The sequence below is a fragment of the Dendrobium catenatum genome, unplaced genomic scaffold (assembly GCF_001605985.2).
Source record: "Dendrobium catenatum unplaced genomic scaffold, ASM160598v2 fragScaff_scaffold_167, whole genome shotgun sequence".
Lineage (NCBI taxonomy): Eukaryota > Viridiplantae > Streptophyta > Magnoliopsida > Asparagales > Orchidaceae > Dendrobium > Dendrobium catenatum.
In genome coordinates this window covers 465,685-486,008 of record NW_021318629.1, presented here as the reverse complement: position 1 = coordinate 486,008, position 20,324 = coordinate 465,685, and the positions used below count along the sequence as shown (strand labels likewise).

The 20,324-nt window shown below is 33.8% G+C and overlaps 1 protein-coding gene and 1 pseudogene across 1 annotated transcript in view; both read left to right on the top strand.

The window, feature by feature from the left end:
* LOC110111558 overlaps positions 1-15,844 on the top strand; it is a 52,231-nt pseudogene extending 36,387 nt beyond the window's left edge.
* Positions 15,540-20,324, top strand: part of LOC110111566 (65-kDa microtubule-associated protein 6-like) — a gene marked incomplete at its 3' end in the record, with an annotated part of 30,443 nt that continues 25,658 nt past the window's right edge. Inside the window, 5 exon segments of the mRNA XM_020843489.2 lie at positions 15,540-15,658; positions 15,786-15,923; positions 16,025-16,174; positions 16,311-16,322; positions 16,442-16,649. Coding sequence (XP_020699148.2) covers positions 15,572-15,658; positions 15,786-15,923; positions 16,025-16,174; positions 16,311-16,322; positions 16,442-16,649 — 595 coding nt within the window.

The window sequence follows — 20,324 nt, the reverse complement described above, 5'->3', positions numbered from 1 at the left end:
CAATTTGTTCAATGATTTGATTCACTTCTCTTGTTGATCTTAAAATGATTTTGATGCCGGAGAAGGCTTCATTACTTATGAAGAGCTCGGTATAGTCATGAGATCATTGGGCCAAAATCCTACTGAAGTGCAATTGCAGAATACCATCAGTGAGTTTGATGCTGATAAAAATAACGCAATTGATTTCCCAGAGTTTCTGAATCTTATGACAGTTATGACGAGCAAAACAAAAGTGAGTTTATATTTTATATTATAAGTTTTTATATGCTAATTAATGTTTGAGTCATGTTAGCCATAGGGGTGCAACCGAGTCAAGCCAACTCGCGAGCCAATTCAGACTCGACTTGGTAACAGGCTCGATGAGTTGAGTTGAACACAGCTTCGAGCTTGAAGGCTTCTCCAGCTCGAGATGGAAGGCTTATTGAGCTCGAGCTCAAACAGGCATTGGACTCGACTCGTCGGCTCGACTGTGTGGGATTCGCGGGAACGAGCTCGGGATGACGATGGATGGATGTGATCGGGACGCGGGCGGACGTGTTCGGGATGACAAATCTCAACGACAATGGAGTGGATCTCGATAGCGAGCTCGGGACAATGAAAATTGTTGCATCAGCCAAAACATTTCGATGCCAGCAGAGCTAGTAGATCTCAACGGCGAAGCTCGGAACGGACGTGACGACGACAGACTGAGCTCGACCACGACGGACCTCAGTACGACAGATAATGCGACCCAAACGAACCTCGAGACTATGAATCTCGACATTTTGAGCTCGGATTGAGCTCGACGAGCTAGCCGCTCGACATGAGACTAGTCTAGCTCGAGCTTTGATTTTGAGCTCGACTAGAGTTCGAGCTCGATCTCAACCTCGGTATCTAACAGTCGAGCTCGACTCGAACAACCCCTTGATCGAGCTCGACTCGACTCAGTTTGCACCCCTAGTTAGCCATAGTTCGAACAAAGATTCCGTAGGACTTTTTATCCCATGTCACCTGCTTGTATTATGTTGGAAATTAATATAAAATTATTGATTCACACCTTTGATCTTTTGCTTTCTTTCTTATACTCTATACTGCTAACTCGCTCGATGTCCTTGCTCAAGTCAACTGAGAAGGAACTTAGGGAAGCTTTCAATATCATTGATAAAGATCAGGATGGCTTCATTTCTGTAGCAGAGGTAAGCTCCCAGCTTCTACTCTCCATTAAAGCACAAACAAAATGGAGTTTTTTAAGATTATCTGAATTTGCAGCTCCGTCAAGTGATGACAAACCTTGGATAGAAACTGAGTGATGAGGAGTTGAGCGAAATGATAAGTCTGATAGTTATGGATGGAGATGGGCAGATCAGCTATGATGAATTTGTGATGAGGATGATGGAAGGCTACTGAGATGACAGTTTCTATCCATGCAAAAAAGTTTAATTAATGTTTCAAATGTCATCTGTACTGAAAAATATTTTAAAAGAACTATCCTAACAATATAATAAGAAAATTCCAAAAAAGTAAAAAAAAAAAAATATAATAAGGCTGATTCATCTATTATGCTGATTGCAATACTGGCATAGCTTATCTAATTTCTTCCCATTGAACACTTTTTCATTAGTAAAATGTTGAGGCTGTGATTGGAGGTCTTTTTATGATATATTAACAATACTAAATATATGAGGTTTTTCCCATCTTTATTAGCGGCGGTTAGCAAATCTGATCTATAGATCAATGATAGGAGCAGTTTTCACCGATGCTAGAAACAGACATATTTACCTTATTCGTTTCCTCGACCCGTGCTCAGAGGTGTTTTAACCGCTAATGTAGGGTAAAAAAGTGTTGCGAAAGTCTATTTTAATAGTAGTGTTTAGGGATTGTGCTAGAAAATTTAAGTTTTTATAAAGTCTTTTTGAACTTTTGAGCGAATTAAACTTAAATTTCTTATATGTTGTTGACCTCCTTTTTGGCATCGGTCACTTGCAAGATCTTGTCACTTTCGTATTTTGTAGATCGATTCATCTGCTTGTAGGTTGCATCGATGTGTTAATGAAGGGTCACCTTGCGTATGCTACATCGGCTCGTCATCGGCCTTAGGATTTACTCCTTTGAATCACATGTTGTTCTCTTATCATGTTTCAATATACATGTGGTCGGGTCAATGAAGATTCAATGTGATTTCACGCATTTGAGCATTTATCGCACATGTTCGTTCCGTATGCAATATCTTTTGATTAGAACTTTGTTTTGCGAAATGGACTGCTCGAGTGCATTCGGCTCGTCGAGACGAATTCAATGAGCCCGTTGATGCTTGAATCGGACACCGTTTTCATGTGCGTCGGACATCGTTTTCATGTGCGTCGAGACCTTAATTAGATTATTCTTTAAATTTATATAATTATTTAAATGATTATATTATGTTGTGTTTTAAAATAAATTTTATTATTTTCTCTTATTCTCTTTTTTAAAATAATATAATTTGCATGAATTTATTTTATTAAAAAAATTTAATATGTCAAAATTTTAGTAAAAAGATAAAGGGAAATTTACATACATACCACTTTATACCATCCTATTTACATATCTAACACTCAAAATTTTAATATTACATACATACCACCATATATTATTTTAATATCAAATATAACACTCATATTTCCTTCCTACCACTTATATATTTCATTTCTACCACTCATATTTTAGATGAAAATGAACTATGGGTGGTATGTATGTAATATTAAAGTTTTAGGTGTTAAATATGTAAATAGAGTAGTATAAAGTGGTATGTATGTAAATCTATTTATCATTTGTCTGCTATTGACTTTTGTTATGGCAGAGCAAGTTTAGACCTTTTTTTGTATTCTCCAACAACTCTCCTCACATGAGACGAAAAGGTTCGAAACCCAAGCCACAACTCTCTCCCTCTGTCCCTCACGTGAAAGGATTTGATGGGATTTGATTTTTGTCTTGGAGAAGGAGAAAAAAGGGATTCTGAGGATCAAAAGCAGCAGCAAGGCAAAGCTGGCAAGGGGCTCACCCTCTTCCCCATACAGAGATCCTCTCCACACAGAGATATGCAGCCCAAGCTCTCCACAGGATGCGGAGCGGCCTCTTCTCTTGGATTCTCACGCGCATAGCAAAAGCCGCTGAGCTTCGTCGACCTCCAGCCCGACTCCGCCCCTTTCCGACTTTGGCTCCCCTCTCCAACCGAAGCCGATCCACCCTTCCCAACTTTCTCTTACCACCCTTCCTCGTGAACTGTAGTTGATGCAAAGAGGAAACGTAAGAAGTTGGTTTATAGCCAGAGAAAGAGGATTCGGCCTCAACCATCGCACATATAAAGGTAAAGTAAGTTACACAGTTAGCTGAGGCTAGTTTGAGCTCACTCTTTTTGTCTTTCTATTTAGGTCGTTGCAATTTAATTGTAAATAAATTACTTACCTGTACTCATAAAATTGTAAATTTCTGTAATCTGAGGTCATCATAGTAAATATTAAAGACAGATGTATGCAAAGACGTTTCATCGATCTCAAGGAGATAAACTTTTTTTTTTTTTTTCTTAAAGCAGATTTGAGATAGACTATAATCTTACTTATCCTAAATCAGTTTGCTTATAATGTAGTCACTTCGATTTCAGCCGTTAATCTCCCTTTAAATAACTAGGATTTAGTTCAACTTACTTCTCTGATCAAAGCATTGGTGAATCAGATTCCGGTCATCTTCCAGTCGACGAGCCATTCCTCTGTCGGAAAATATAAAGCCCCCTCCTTCCTGTAGTTTTGTGAGTAGGCAATAGCAGAGATTTTAAAGCTTGTATTAATATATATATATATATATATATTATCCATCCAGTATAACATATCATTGTTAGAGCTTATTGATGGTTTGGACACTTTATTCAATAGCATGATCGTGACAGTGAATTAATCAATACCCATGTCACCTCTTACCAATTTATTGCAAAAAAAAAAAAAAAATCATAAACCCAACTGAATGATGGCTGTAAGTTTGTTCCTTCTAGCCCATATTAACTTGAGTAGCAAATCCCTGTAGGTAAAAATTATGAGCTTCATTTCACTATGGCTATGTTAATTTTAGAAGCAAACTGTTATAATATATTAAAAAAAAAGGGGAGAGTATATATGATAATTGATATAGCCTTGGTGCTTAATGCATTTTATTCATTCATCGACTTTGTAAATCTGAATCATGCTATGTTGTTTATGATTTGTTGTGGTTTCATTAAGAGCAAGATGGGGGTCATGTTCATAGTTTTATTCTAAAAAAAAAGTGTTGTTATTATTTTAAATTTTGTAAAACAGACGTTCGAGGCATGCTATTCATGTGTCATTGGGTTTGCAATAGTCATATATTATTTTATTTTATTTTTATTTTATTTGGTGAAATGGAAGCGTAACAAGATTTTCAAAATTACAAATCAATTTATATTTCATTTCATTTTGTTTACAATCCAAATGTTGCATAAAATTTTGGGAAAGATATGCATGAAATTACGACTCAATTCATTAGTTTTCAATCATATCATCATGTGCAAACACATGAAATGATGTATAGTAGTAGTTCATGATTTATTTCATGTGGCTTATGGTCATGAATTAGCGAGCTTCTAACTACTATATTCACATTATTTGAATCGTTCATGCTTCATGTAGGTACAAAATTTTTGTGATTCATTGAGATGATCTATCTAATGTGTTTTTGGACAAAGGGATTGGCATGAATTTTCTTTTTTTTTTTTATTCCATGAGTGATAGTTTTATTACCTCAAGAAGTTTAAGTATTTATGTCCTCTTTCTAGCTCCACATTTGTGTTCTATCTCTATGGGTGACTTTGAGCATTTCTACAAAGAACATTAAGTTGAGTTATTTATACATATTTATATAGTTCATGATTAGCTAGAGGTGTGTTTAGTTATAAATGGAATTAATCATGTTATAGCGATGCATTTATGTATGTTCCCATTACAAAGGTGTATGATATTATCTGATATAAAGCTTTAATAATCATGTCACAATCTCATCTACTTCACGCATAAATATTAATGCACATGTGGCCTTGCATGTTATTATCACTTATTTGCATCTTTTTCACATGTGTGTTCCCTTCCCATATGCTTGAGATGAAATTTACAGTTGCAAATTTTTGCCATTTCAAATTAATTATTGTCTAGTTATATTTCTTTCTGAATGGTGTCTACTCTCATTATTATTTTCCTCTTTGTTTTTCTATGTTCTTTGCGAGATACTTTTGGGAGAGCAAACGAAAATGGATCATTTGGAGTCACTGTGACGAAGGAGCCTACATAAACAAATCAGTCGCCCTCATTCATTCCGGTGGGGATGCTATGGGCGGAACCACTGGGTCATAGCCCCCGGTGCTGTAAGTTTCCTTAAAACTTAGAAAACTTTTAGGGACCTTAATGATTGCACGCTCCCCACTCTTTAGGACCCGGTGCGGTAAGCTCTTTATTTCTTTACCGCCACAAATGTTCTAGTCCGCAATAATAATTATAATACTTGACACTTGTGATGGCGGTGGAGACAACTATTTTTGTTATTTTTAAAATTTTACAAAACAATTAAAAGTTATGTAAATATTTTTAAAATAAATAAATTTATTTCAAAAATAAAAAATAATAAAAAATGCACATATTTATTTCCTTCTCTTTCTCCGTCCTGCCTATTAATACATAAAACTATATAAAGTGTATTATATAATTAATGTCTGACGTGGCTCTACGGAACTGGCTTAACCTGTATTAAGCCAATTCATCTCATCTATATATATGTATGCTCTCCTCCGTTAAAGAGAGAAGAAACAAAACTCATTTCTTTGTTTCCTATTCTTCGTATGCTTCTTTCATTCTTGCATTCTTGAGTTCTGTTTCAACATGGTATCAAAGAGCTTGGCGACGCGATTCTGAAGATCGGCAACGTCATCATGGAGCAATGTCGACCTCGGCCATGTCCAATCCAGAAGATCGGCACGATGATGAAGAATCAGACGATTTGGTCATTTCCCCAGCTCTCAAATTCGTCGTCTCAAACTTGAAGACGATGGTTCCCAGTTCCCAGTTCCTAGTTCCCAGTTCCTAGTTCCCTTGCCGCTGACAACTACCAAACATGGCGTACGCAAATTCTCAAAATCTTCAAAGCTAATCGGTTCAATAAGTATCTTGACCCTTCTTTCCTCCGTCTATCCTAAAATCTCCAACCCGACGAAGCATCTTCTTCCCATTTCTTGACTAATTAAGAAATTCTAACCGACCAAAATCTCTCAGCAGCCCTATGTTCGACCATTTCCGCATATATTCTTCCATATGTTGTTCATCTCAACTCCACTGCCCAAATTTGGTCCACACTAGAAATCATATTCCAATCATCTAATAGATCCAGGGTGATTCAACTAAAGAACTCCCTGCATAACATTTCCCTCAAAACCAGTCAATCACGCAATACCTGTTCGAAATTAAAACCTTAGTTGATCAAATATCTTCCTCCGGCTCCGAAGTAGATACCGAAGATGTAATTCTCTACATTCTTAACGTTCTTCCTCAATCCTATCAATCGTTTAAAATGGCCATTCGCACTATGCTAAACCCGATCACTCTTGATCAACTATACGCACTCTTGCTCAGCAAAAAAATAAACATAGCATCAGATCTTGCTCGCACTGCTCCCGCTCCCGATCCTACTACGACATTATTCACATATCGTGGTCGTGTGCTACGTAACCGTGGTCGCACTCCTCAAAATTCTCAAAATAACAACAGAAACTCAGCACAAGCAAATGTGGTTTGCCAAATATGTTCCAAGAGAGGTCACCCTGCTTGTCGTTGCTGGCACAAAATGGATCCCAACTACAGCATCCCTTCCTAGCCAACGCAAAACATAGCTCTCGCAGCCAGTTATGACACCTCCGGCCTACAACAACTGGTATCTTGATTCAGGGGCGACATTTCATCTAACAAATTCGCTTGACAACATCTCCATTTCGGCTCCCTACAAAGGCTCGGTTGCTATCACTGTCGGCGATGGGAGATCGGTAAACATTGCCAACTCAGGTGCCGACGTGTTAGCAACTCCCTCTCATAAGTTAAAATTAATGCACATTCTTCACACTCATTTGCATTACAACTTATTATCTATTTCACAACTAACCAAAGAAAATGACATTTCTATTTCATTTCATCCTTAAAGGCTACATGCTCGTGAGTGTGGACGAGGACGAAGGAGCACGTTGGAGAGGAAGACGTCTCAGAGGAGATGAGGTGGCAGGATGACTCGATTCCTCTATTTGTTTCGGCAAATAAGGGTAGGATTTACTAATTGTCGAGATTTAATGCGCATGAAAAGCAGAGAGGTGGGATTTCTATTTGGGAAGAAAAAAAATTAATATGATTTAATCAATAATTAAGACTCATAAATATACTTAATTAGATTTTAATAATAATTTTAGTGGGGGCCGTTGCCCCCGAGTAATTATTCTGTGCGGATCCCAAACTCTCAAAGTCCAATTAAAACGCGTCACGTCACTCAGTACCGAGGCTCGATACTAGGTATTGGGTGATGTGGCGCATTTTCATTGGACTCTGGAGTCCGGTGTCTGAATATAATAATTTTTTTGTGCTCTTAGAGTGACTTGAGCTCGGCTCGATTTGTTTACATGCTCAATCTATACTATGAATGCTACTATTATAAAAAGAGCTGGGATTTCCTCTAAATAAAATCTTAGTTTTTTATTTTAATTATTCAAATTAAATTTCAATCTTTCATTTCAATTATTATAATTATAATTGTTTTATTAATATCAAATATAATCTATTAATTACTGAATTAATGTAATAGATGTATTGCTTAATTGACATCTATGACTCTTATTTCTTTCATCTCTTCGGCATCTTCAGACCTCTTCACCTTATTTTTATTAATGGTTTGTTATTGAATTATTGAATATCATGATTATGCAATTTTTGTATTTTTGTTTATTGGAATTAGCTTCTTAAATCACTTTAATCAAATCGATGTGTTTGTGGCAAAAATTATTGTGAATCATACATGCCAGGTAAATATCTTACTGCACTTCAAAAAATTTATGTTAAATAGGAGAAGTTTTATAAGGAAGTTAAGATAAATTTTGGATTTTATCTTTACAAATAATTATTATTATCATAATTTTATTTCTCTAAAAATTGTTAGACTTACTAATAGATTATTATGAACCAATTTTAACTAAATCTTAGAAAGACCAAGCTCTATTGAGAGGATAGAGAGCAACGATTTTTCATAAAATTGAGAATGAAGAAGTATTATGTTTGCCTTGAGAGTATAAATAGAAGGTTTGTGAATATTTTGAATGGCCTAGAATTGTACACTGGGATTTTTAATTATATGAAAAAAAAGACTAAAATATGTCAATGATTTGCAAATCAAAGAGATGAATAATTAACGTGGAGGTATACTGACACATTATAAATTTTATATCACTAAAAAATATAAATTTTTATGAATAATTAATCCGCATAAATAATTTATTATTTGACACTTACATTGTATGCGATGGGAGACCGAGAACAACCTGGATGGAGTGTGATGAGTGATAGAGCACAGGCAGTCGAGCGATAGGGATCGGACGAGGGTTAGCGGAAGAGCGAGAGCAAGATAAGCGGGCGAATGTCACACTAGATGGGGACAAGTGGGCGACTACAATGAACAATAAAATAAGTTTGTTTTAGGGTTGCTTTCGGGTTTACGAGTTTATCCAAATTCAAATAAAAAATTATAGTCTAGTTAGAATATGAAACCTTAATCCGAACCATTTTCTAAACAATTTGATCCATACCCGAAATCTTTGGATTTGATTTTCGGGTCATATCAAATATTGATATCCTTGCTCCATGCCATCAACCCACGACATACGTCTGATAACCTCTCAATTTTCACACTTAGAGATGCACAGTCTAATACTCTCTGCCTCTGTAACCGCTAATGCGACCCATCTTAATTATAGGATCTAAACCATTAGAGACACCCGAGAGAACTAGACCCCATAGAACCCCCCCGAGAAACATCTTTGGTTGAAATGCCATAAGCCCCTCGTTATGCTTAAGTTTTTTTCTTTTGTCATTGCAAATATATATCTATCATTATATTTAAATCAGCCTACAGAAAGATAAAATACATACATTATCTTTTTCAGTTATAAAATATTATTTAAAAACATAATTTAATAATAACATTTCATACTATATCTTGCCAAGGAATTTATTTTACAACTGAAGTGTGCCAGCGATGGGATGATTGCTTCTCTTCTGTTGCCTGTAAATTTGGAAGACGAGAGAGAGACATTGTCTTGAGGTAGAGAGAGAGAAGGAAGAAATGGTTGTATAAGGATCAAATCAGAAGAACATAAGATTAAAGGGCGGGGGAGAGATAGAGAGAGAGAAAGAAAGAGAAAAGGTTATGAAAGAGAGATAGATTTGTGGGGGACCACATGTTTTTATAAAGAAATGATTGAGCTATTTTTAAATTATTTCCAATTTGGTCATTGATTGTATTTATTTGAGAGTAAATTTATAAATGGGTGTTCTTTATTTTTAAAAATGCTCAAACTAATATTTAAGTATTTTTTTATTTATTTAAATGCTCAAACTAACTGCTCAAACTAATATTATAAATTGATACATTTTTATAAAATAAATAACACTTAAATATTAGTTTGAGCATTTTTAAAGATGAAGAACACCCATTTATAAATTTACTCTTAAATAAATAAAATTAATGACCAAATTAGAAACAATTTAAAAATAGCTCAATCATTTCTTTATAAAAATATGTGATCCCCCACAACTCTATCTCCCTTCCATAACGTTCTCTCTCTCTCTTTATCTCCCTCGCCGTTTAATCTTTATGTTCTTATTTTATCCTCAGACAACCATTTCATCCTTCTCTCTCTCTATCTCAAGACAACATTTCTCTCTCTATCGTCTTCCAAACCTACAGACAACAGAAAAGAAGCAGTCATCCCATCCCTGGCGCACTTTAGTTGTGAAACGGATTCCTTGACAAGATATGGTATGAAATGTTATTATTAAATTATGTTTTTAAATAATATTTTATAACTGAAGAAGATAATATATGTATTTTATCTTTCTATAGACTGATTTAAATATAATGATAGATATATATTTTTGTTGACAAGAGAAAAAAAATTTAGGCATAGCGAGGAGCTTATGGCATGCCAGCCAGAGGTTTCTCGGGGGTTTCATAGCTTCTAGTTGTATCGAGTGTCTCTATTGGTTTAGATTCTATAATTAGGATGGGTCACATTAGTGGTTACAGTGACAGAGAGTATTAGACTGTGAATCTCTAAGTGTGAAAATTGAGAGGTTATCAAACATATGTCGTGGGTTGATGTCATGGAGCAAGAATATCAATATTTGACATGACCCAAAAATCAAATTCAAAAATTTTGGGTATGGATTAAATTATTTAGAAAATGGCTTGGATTTAGATTTCATATTCTAACTAGATTATAATTTTTGGTTGGATTTGGATCAACTCGTAAACCCGAAAGCAACCCTAAAACAAACCTATTTTGTTGTGGATTGTAGTCACCCGCTTGTCCCCATCTAGTGTTACACTCGCCTGCTTGTCTTGCTCTCGCTCTTTCGCTAGCACTCGTCCGATATCTATCGCTCGACTGCCTGCGCTTTATCACCCATCACACTTCATCCGGGTTGTCCTCAGTCTCCCATCGCATATAATGCAAGTGTTAAATAATAAATGATTTTTGTGTATTAATTATTCATAAAAAATTATGTTTTTTAGTAATATGAAATTTATAATGTGTCAGTATACATCCACGTTCATTATTCATCTCTTTGATTTGCAAATCATAACATATTTTATAGTCTTTTTTTCATAGAATAAAAAATCTCAGTGTGCAATTCTAGGCCATCAAAATATTGACAAACCTTCTATTTATACTCTCAAGCAAACATAATACTTCTTCATTATTAATTTTATAAAAAATCGTTGCTCTCTATCCTCTCTATAGAGCTTGGTCTTTCTAAGATTCAGCCCCACATTCTCCTCAAAATCATGTGTATTGATTCTTCTTTATCTTTTTCTCAAGCTCTTCTTTGTAAGTCATATCAGTCCAAAAAATATGATCTTGTCCCTCGTGAGAGCCCCTAGTAAACTCATAAACGTTGTTAGCTACAACCAAACTTTATATTCTTTAAAAAATAACATGTAATTAGTAAAAAAATTTGATATATTTATCTTAAAAAATGCAAATAACTCTTAAATTTTTTATAAACAAAATTTATTCAAGTTTAAAGTAACATTAAAATTTTAAAAAATATTCAATTTCATTATTAAACATAGGAAAACAGTCAAGGTAGATAACATCTATTTGTGGATATTAATTTTAGTTAAAATTGGTTCATAATAATCTATTAGTAAGTCTAACAATTTTTAGAGATAAATAAAATTATGATAATAATAATTATTTGTAAAGACAAAATTCAAAATTTATCTTAACTTCCTTATAAAATTTTCTTCTATTTAACATAAATTTTTTGAAGTGCGGTAAGATGTTTACCTGGCGTGCATGATTCATAATAATTTTTGTCAGAATCACATCGATTTGAATAAGTGATTTAAGAAGTCATTTCCAATAAACAAAAATACAAAAATTGCATAATCATGATATTCAATACTTCAATAACAAGCTATTAAAAAAATTAAGGTGAAGAGGTCTGAAGATGTCGAAGAGAGGAAAGGAATAAGAGTCACAGATGTCGATTAATCAATACATCTATTACATTAATTCAGTAATTAATAGATTATATTTGACATTAATAGAAGAATTATAATTATAATAATTGAAATGAAAGATTGATATTTAATTTAAATAATTAAAATGAAAAAGCTAAGATTTTATTTAGAGGATATCACAGTTCTTTTTATAATAGTAGCATTCATAGTATAGATTGAGTATGTAAACAAGTCGAGCCGAGCTCAAGTCACTCTGAAAGCACGAAAAAATTATTATATTCGGACACCAGACTCCAGAGTCCAATGAAAATGCGCCACATCACTCAATACCTAGTATTGAGCCTCGGTACTGAGTTACGTGACGCATTTTCATTGGACTTAGAGTTCGGGGTCCGCACAGAGCCACAGAATAATTACTCGAGGGCAGCAGCCCTACTAAAATTATTATTAAAATCTAATTAAGTATATTTATGAGTCATTAATTATAGATTAAATCATATTAATTTTTGTTCTTCCCAAATAGAAATCCTGCCTCTCTGCTTTTCATGCGCATTAAATCTCGGCAATTGATAAATCCTACCCTTATTTGACGAAACAAACGGAGGAATCGCGTCATCCTGCCGCCTCATCTCCTCTGAGACGTCGTCCTTTCCAATGTGCTCCTTCGTCCTCGTCCGCACTCGCAAGCATGTAGCCTTTTTCTCTTCTTCATCTTCTTATTCGTTCGTGTTGGCATTGTCTTCCTATTTTCACCTTTTTCTCTAATTAATACAGTGATGTTGATAGAAGATAGTGGAAAAGACCAATGCAGCGACATTATTAATACCCCGCCTCCCGCTTTCTTCTAATCCATATATTTTTTTTTTCGAAATTTTATGTTTTTAAAATTTGCTCATTAAGATGCTTGTACTTTTATTCTACTAGTTTTTGTTTGCTAGTTACGCAAAATGTTATGCAAGAAGTAAGGGAATAAACAAAATGGAAATATAATATTTTTCCGATTATGATTTTCCCTATTATATAGTTATAGATCTTAGATTTTATTTGAAAAATAATTCACAATTTTATAGAATATATTAGTATAGATATGGATAATCTTTATATTTATATATTATTATAAAAAAAGATTTTTTCTTTCAAAATAAAATTCAAATCCGCAATATCAAATTAAATATTTGTCATCTATTACATGAAATGGCGTCAATTATCCGCTTAATTTCTTTCTCATTCATTAATCATTCATTCAAATCCCAAAATAAAACTCTTCCGCTCCCGCTTCTGTCATCCAAATAAAGTTCTTCATTTTATATCAATTACTCGATCCAAGTTACTCTTTTGATTCCATCTTTACGCCCAATAAATTCAAAAAACCAAGCTGAAACACCGAAAATGGCTCTCAGATTTGCATATTTTCCTTCCAAAAAATTTTAATGCTGGTTCATATCTCTTCATGCAGGTTAATCGTCAATCTTTATGTCATTTAGAGCAGGTTTAAAACATTTTTAGTTTCTAAAAAATCTATTAGTGCATTGAATTCCATCCATACCAGATTAGATGAACATTTGATGTTTTAATATTTTACATATTAGTTCAATAACATTTTAACTTAGATGGTTTGGTCATATAAAACGGCAGCCTTTCGATGACCCGGTTAGGAGAGTAGAGGTATTAGATTTGACTTATGTTAAGAAAGGTAGGGGTAGACCTAAAAAGACTTGGTTAGAAAATATTAGGAATGACCTTTCTTTATTAGGTTTAAACGAGAATTTGACTTTTAATTGGACACAATGGAGAAAAAGGATTCATGTAGCCGACCCCATGTAGTGGGATAAAGGTTTGATGTTGTTGTACTTGTAGTTCAATAACATTTTAAACTTTCTTAATAATAATTTAAACTTATATGTTAAATTTGTAGATATGTGAGAAAATAATGAGCTATATAGTTTATTTACTCGCAAATAAGCAAAATAATTTTAGTGGTATCTCATGTTGTTTATATTGACCTTAGCATATGATCAGCTTCACTCTTTAAAATTTATTTTCTTATGCAATAATTAAATAATTATTTGTTCCTTCCATTTGTAGTATTACAATTATACAAGAGAATCTTTCGGAATATACTTACAAGAGAATTTCAACAAGAGTTTTTGATTCTCCTAATATAAAATATCTGCCTTTTAATTTAGTACGTAACCCACATCTTTTGAAATTTGGTAACTATTCATATACCAATTTTCATAATTTATCAATATCTATGTTATATATAAATAAAAAAATTATGTTAATATCTATCTATAATAAAAGTTGAAGAGAAGTTGTAATTCATATTGTGAGGTAAATAAAAATATTTATTTTACAATCTATAATTATATATATTATCCAAGGTTATGAAAATCGGACCGGATATCGAACCGGAAGAATGAGAGGTCATGGTTCGACCGGTCGAACCGGATGACGTAATAAATAATAATATAATTAAAAGTAATAAAATTAACATAATAATAATAACAATTTATTCATTAAAATTTTATAATTCTAAGATTATTTTTTATTTGAATATTCTAAAAAAAAAATTCCAACAAATTCTCATTCAAACAAGTCTAATGCATGCATTGTTGAATGTTGAAACAAAAAACAACTAGTTGTTTAGTCCCACATCACTTAGGAGTTTTAAGTTGTGTTGTTTATATACCTTTCCTTGTACCCATGGCTTAAGAGCTTTCATGGTATTATGGCATCATGTGAGCTAGATTATTTATATTAAATTTAATATATATTATTATAAAATTTTTGAATCATATTTTTAAATAAAATATATGATATTTAAACTAATTTATAATTTAATTAAACATTTTATATAAAAATAAAATATTTAAATATATTATTAGTTGAACCGGTTGGTTCTTAAAAAACGGACCAGTTCAACCGGCGTTTCAAACCGGTTTTGGCCGGTTCGTTGTTAAACCGGTTCTTAGGGAAGACCGAACCGGCCGTAAGACCGGTTCACGGTTGAACCAGCCGGTCCAGTCCGGTTTTTAAAACAGTGATATTATCTATGAAAACAACTAATTTTACTATCTATTTAAGAATTAGAGAAGTCTTAATTCATTTGTTTTGAGAGAAATAAAGTGACGCCATTGCACCAAAAAATATAAACCGCTAGATTTGCCCTCTCTTCAGTAATACCTCTGAGAGTCTAACATGCCTAAAGCCTTGTGCATTCAGAAGCATTTTCTAAGATTTAATCATCTTTTAGGTATTTTAGTCCTCTTTGTTGCGCCAAATGGATTGTCTTTAAAGAAAAATACTGCTCTGATTATTATTCGTGTCCTTAAAGAAAAAATGGGGGAGATAGAGAGATGTCTTTCTATATTTTGATAATTGTGTAGGTTGCAACAGGAGGTTGATGGAGGTGCCAGAGAATCCAAGGTTCTACTATCTTGATGTTGATATATACAAGTGAAAACAATGGTTAGACATCTATCTATCTTCCCTTTCTATAACTTTTCTTCTTTTTTAAGAGTTTCTTGATGACAAAACAGTCACCTGAAAAGAATTTTTAGAATATAATATAGGTTTTGGTTCTAATTTATAGTGCTCCTCTTTCACATTCAAAATCAACACAATGTTGAGTTTTACCACCTTGAAAAAATTGGTATTTTCATTACCTTTTTTTGTTGCTATTATCTTCCTTGAAATGTTAGAAATGACATTCTATTTGCATTGTAGATTAATTATTTTTAAATTATTTATGTAGGAATTTGTATGAATCATACTTTTATATTTGATGGTTGTGGTTATTGCTGGAGCTTCCCCAATTTATAATGTGATGGCATATGGAGCAAGAGGAGATGGCAAGACAGATGACACTAAGGTAAATTTTGTAAATTGTTTCTTTAAATTTATGCATTCTTCTTCTTCTTAAGTTTCTTTTTTTTTTTTAACTTTTTTAATAAAACATGCAAATATTTTTCTAACAAATTAGTTTGTTCTCAATAAAGGCTTTTTTGAATGCGTGGAAAGCTGCCTATGCAGATCCTAGAAATCCATATTTTGTTGTGATAGGCAATGGAGGAAAGAACTATTTGCTAAGCAAAGTAATATTTGAAGGGCCCTGTAGTTCCAGCTTGAAGTTTTTGGTAATTATGTCACTTTTAATAATTTAATTATTTGGGTAAATATTATCTTGAGAAAGACAGTCATTATATCTAAATCAATCGAAATTTGAATTGACAAGCAGATCAGTGGAGGTCTTGTGGCCCCAAACAGATTGTGGACAAATCAAATCGATACGTGGATCGTATTCAAAAACATACCAAAAATAACTGTGCTTGGTAATAGTTTAATAGACGGCAAAGACTTCATATGGTGGGATTGCTTGTCCAAAAATGTAAGCTGAGCTAGCTATTATTAGCAAATTCATTTATGATATTAATTATGCAATTAATTATTTGTAATTAGCCTTCAAATCTTTGCTTAACTGATTTCTATTTTCTTCTCATGCTTTCTATCGATAACAATTCAGGGATGCACCATATGTAAGTATGAATATATCACTATTTCCAGTGTGCTTGATTGTCATCTATTGATTTATTTTTAACAGAATTCGTTTACTTTGGCCTCTTTTGAATGCAAAAAATTCTTATAATAACATCAGATAATGGAGTTTATGGGATGTGATTATCTTAGAGTGAAGAATCTTAACCTAAAGGACAGCCCTGGAAAGCATTTAGTGGTGTATAAAAGCGATTATGCAATGCTGAGTGGTCTCAAAATCACCTCTCCTGAGGACTCGCCAAATACTGATGGAATTCTTATCTCTGATTCCCAGCATGGCACCATCTCATACTCCACAATTGGAGTAGGTATGCCACTTCAATATTTTCATTTAATTCACACAAAAGAAATGATAACATCATGAGCTATTAATTCAAAAATATATCATGTATTTGCATCAAGGTGCACTCCTTATACAATTTTCTTACATTTACATTGTTGATTGTACATCCATGCCTCCATATTTTGAATGTTTAATTACCATATAAAAATGAAAGTTCACTCATCTTCAGGAGATGAGTGCATCGCAATCGGGCTACGTAGCTATGATATTAATGTGAGCCATATTACTTGCGGGCCTGGTCGTGGTATAAGTTTCGTCATAAAAAAATTTGTTCAATGTAGGTATTTTAGGCTCCTGCATGGCTTAAGAGAAAAATACATAACATTATTGTTTTAATTCATGTGTAGCATTGGAAGCCTTTGAAAAAATGGCGTTGAAGACAATGTTGAGGGAATTCATATCTCCAATAGCTACATTTTTAACACCCTTACTGGTATAATGATTAGGACATGGCAGGTAGACAAACTCACAAACAAACAATAATTTTTTTTTTGTTTTAAATTAGCAGAGTATAGTTTCATCACTCTTCTAATGTTACTTGTTATATTGCAAAGTTATAAGTTAAGCTCTAATTTACCTACTATTTCGTTGCCGAAAAATCGCTAGAACTATTGGCAGTCGGAATTGGCCGTCGGAATTCCTTTCCTATGCGGTTTATTCCGGCGGTTTGTGAAACACCATAAAACCGCCATAAAACTTACCTCAAATGTCGGAACAGGTTGCCTATAATTGACGGTTTTCCTGTGATGATCACCTAATAATATGCTAATCCAGTATCGTCGGTCAGAACCAAATAATAGTTCTCTCTTAAACTAATGCATAGTTAATGCTAATTTCCTGTAATTGTGCATTTGATAGGGTGGGGCTGGTCATGCCAAGTTTATCTCCTATGAGAACATCAACTTCACTTCAGTTAAAGCAGGTGTCATAGTCATCGATCAGTACTATTCCCCGAACTAAACTGTCCAAATAAGGTGAGCACTATACAACTAACTTTGGCTTCATTTGTAACGACTTTCTTAATGATTCTTAAAGAAGCTTTATAGTACAAAATTTTAAATTTTTTAACTAGAAAGCTGCTTTAAGTAGCGAAAAAAAATCGTCATAACGAAGCCTTTATATCCTTATACTAATTAATCAATAATCGGCCTCTAACAATGAAACTTTTTGTTCATTTGAATTTGATGGTGATGATCAAAGACGGGAAACGTGGCGATAAGCGAGGTATCTTATTTGGGTTTGCAAGGAAGCTCAGTCAATGATGTGGCAATCAAACTGGCTTGTAGCTCGAGCATGCCGTGCCGCGACATCACCATGAGTGAAGTGAGCTTGGATAAAACATATCAGTTTTCCTGATATAACAAAGGTAACAATAGATCATATTCAAAAGCTTGGATAAAACATTCCAACAAAGAAAATAAATTAATCATAATACATAAATTTCTTTACACATTAATTTAGCATTACTTACCTTCTTGACGATTTGATTCTTCCACACATTCCCTTCTTACTCTTTTTCTATTATAAGTCACCTCAAAAGTTTCTCTTCGCATGAATATATTTGATGAATCCTAACCTTATAAGTGTACAATATTAGAACTTTTATCATTTCATTATTTTTTTTAGGAATATAAAAGACAATGAAAATATACCAAGAATAATTACCTAACTTATCTTTTAACCTTCTTCTTTCTTTCTTTCCCTCTTCTCCAAGATACCACCCTAATTCATAAATCTTTCAACTACTTTGTATACTCACAACACTAGAATTCATAGAAAATCTGATCATTACTTACTTGCAGTTATCACAGAATTTCCCTACAACTCTTCAACTGATATTTGATATAAAACTGCAGTTTTCTTTCCAATCCCACACTCAGCCGAATGCAGGAATTGTTATTCCTGTTTTTACGGTAGCCAATGCTTCACTATCCGAACCCAATAACAGTGAAGGAACACTGTGCTTATTGCTTGGAACCGAAACTTACAAGTTCCGTCTGATGCTTCCGTGAACAAAACAAAGAATGAATTGATTTGTTGCTTGCGTGTAATCCCATTTAGATAAGGATAGCGTGGCCCCACCAGGCAACCGCCTCCTAAAGACAGCCATAGAAAACGTCTTTTGGAATTTAAGGAATAATTAACATAATTAATACAATAGTTATATCGTTTCTAAAATTATTTAAATTAACTATTACCTGTATTTTTTTCTGGGAATTACAATTCTTCCTTAATAGAATTTCGTCCACGAAATTTACTTTTCACACATCTCCAAATAAATGAGGAAACTTCTGTCTCATTTCAATCTCTTTCTCCCATGTATCATTTTTTTCTGAACTGTGCAACCATTTTACTTTCAAAAAGGGAATCACTCTATTTCTCAATTTCCTAACATCTCTTCCAATAATCATCTCCGGCTCTTCAATATAAGTTAAGTCTTTCTGAAGTTCAATATCTTTCTGAGGAACCCTTTGACCGTCTTCTGTAACCCATTTTCTGAGCATTGATATATGGAATACATTGTGAACATCAGACATGTCTCTAGGTAATGCCAGCTTGTAAGCAACTGATCCTATTCTTTCAATAATCTCGAATGGGCCAATGTATCTGGGACTTAGTTTGCTACCCTGACCAAATCTAGAAACACCTTTCATTGGTCTCACCTTCAAAAACACAAAATCCCCCACTTCAAATTCTGTCATTTTATGCTTGGAATCATAATATTTCTGCTGACGATCTTGAGCTGCTTTTAATCTATCCTTGATCAATCTTACTTTTTCAGTAGCTTGATCCACTAACTGTGGACCCAACAATTGTCTTTCACCAGCCTCAAACCAACTCAAAGGAGTTCTGCATTTTCTGCCATATAAAGCTTCATATGGAGCCATCTTTATACTGGATTGGTAGCTATTATTATAAGTGAATTCAATCAATGGAACATGATCTTCCCAGCTACCTCCAAAATCCAGAATACACAATCTTAACAAATCTTCCAACACCTGAATCAGTCTTTCTGATTGGCCATCTGTCTGTGGATGAAAAGCAGTACTAAATTTCAACTTGGTGCCCAAACGTGCATGTGCACTCTTCCATAACTTAGATGTAAAACGCCCTTCTCTATCTGATACAATAGCCTTAGGAATTCCATATAATCTAATGATTTCCTTCACAAATAACTTAGCCAATTTCTCCACTGAGTCAGTTTGATGAATAGGTAGAAAATGAGCTGACTTAGTGAGTCTGTCAACTACCACCCAAATACTATCATGTCCATGCCTTGACCTAGGAAATCCTGTAACAAAATCCATGGCTATTTCTTCCCACTTTCACTCAGGAATTGGTAAAGATTACAACATTCCACTTGGTTTCTGATGCTCAGCTTTAACAACTTGACATTTTTCACATTTAGCCACATACTCTGCCACATCTCTTTTCATTCCTGGCCACCAAAACAAATTCTTCAAATCCTTATACATTTTTGTGCTTCCAAGGTGAATTGAATAACTAGTATTATGTGCCTCAAATAAAATATCTTGAATCAATTCTGCTTCTTTTGGTATCCATAAATGCCCCTTGCTCCTGATTCTTCCTTGTTCATCAACACTGAGATCCTGCCTTGATCCTTCTTGCACTTGATCCA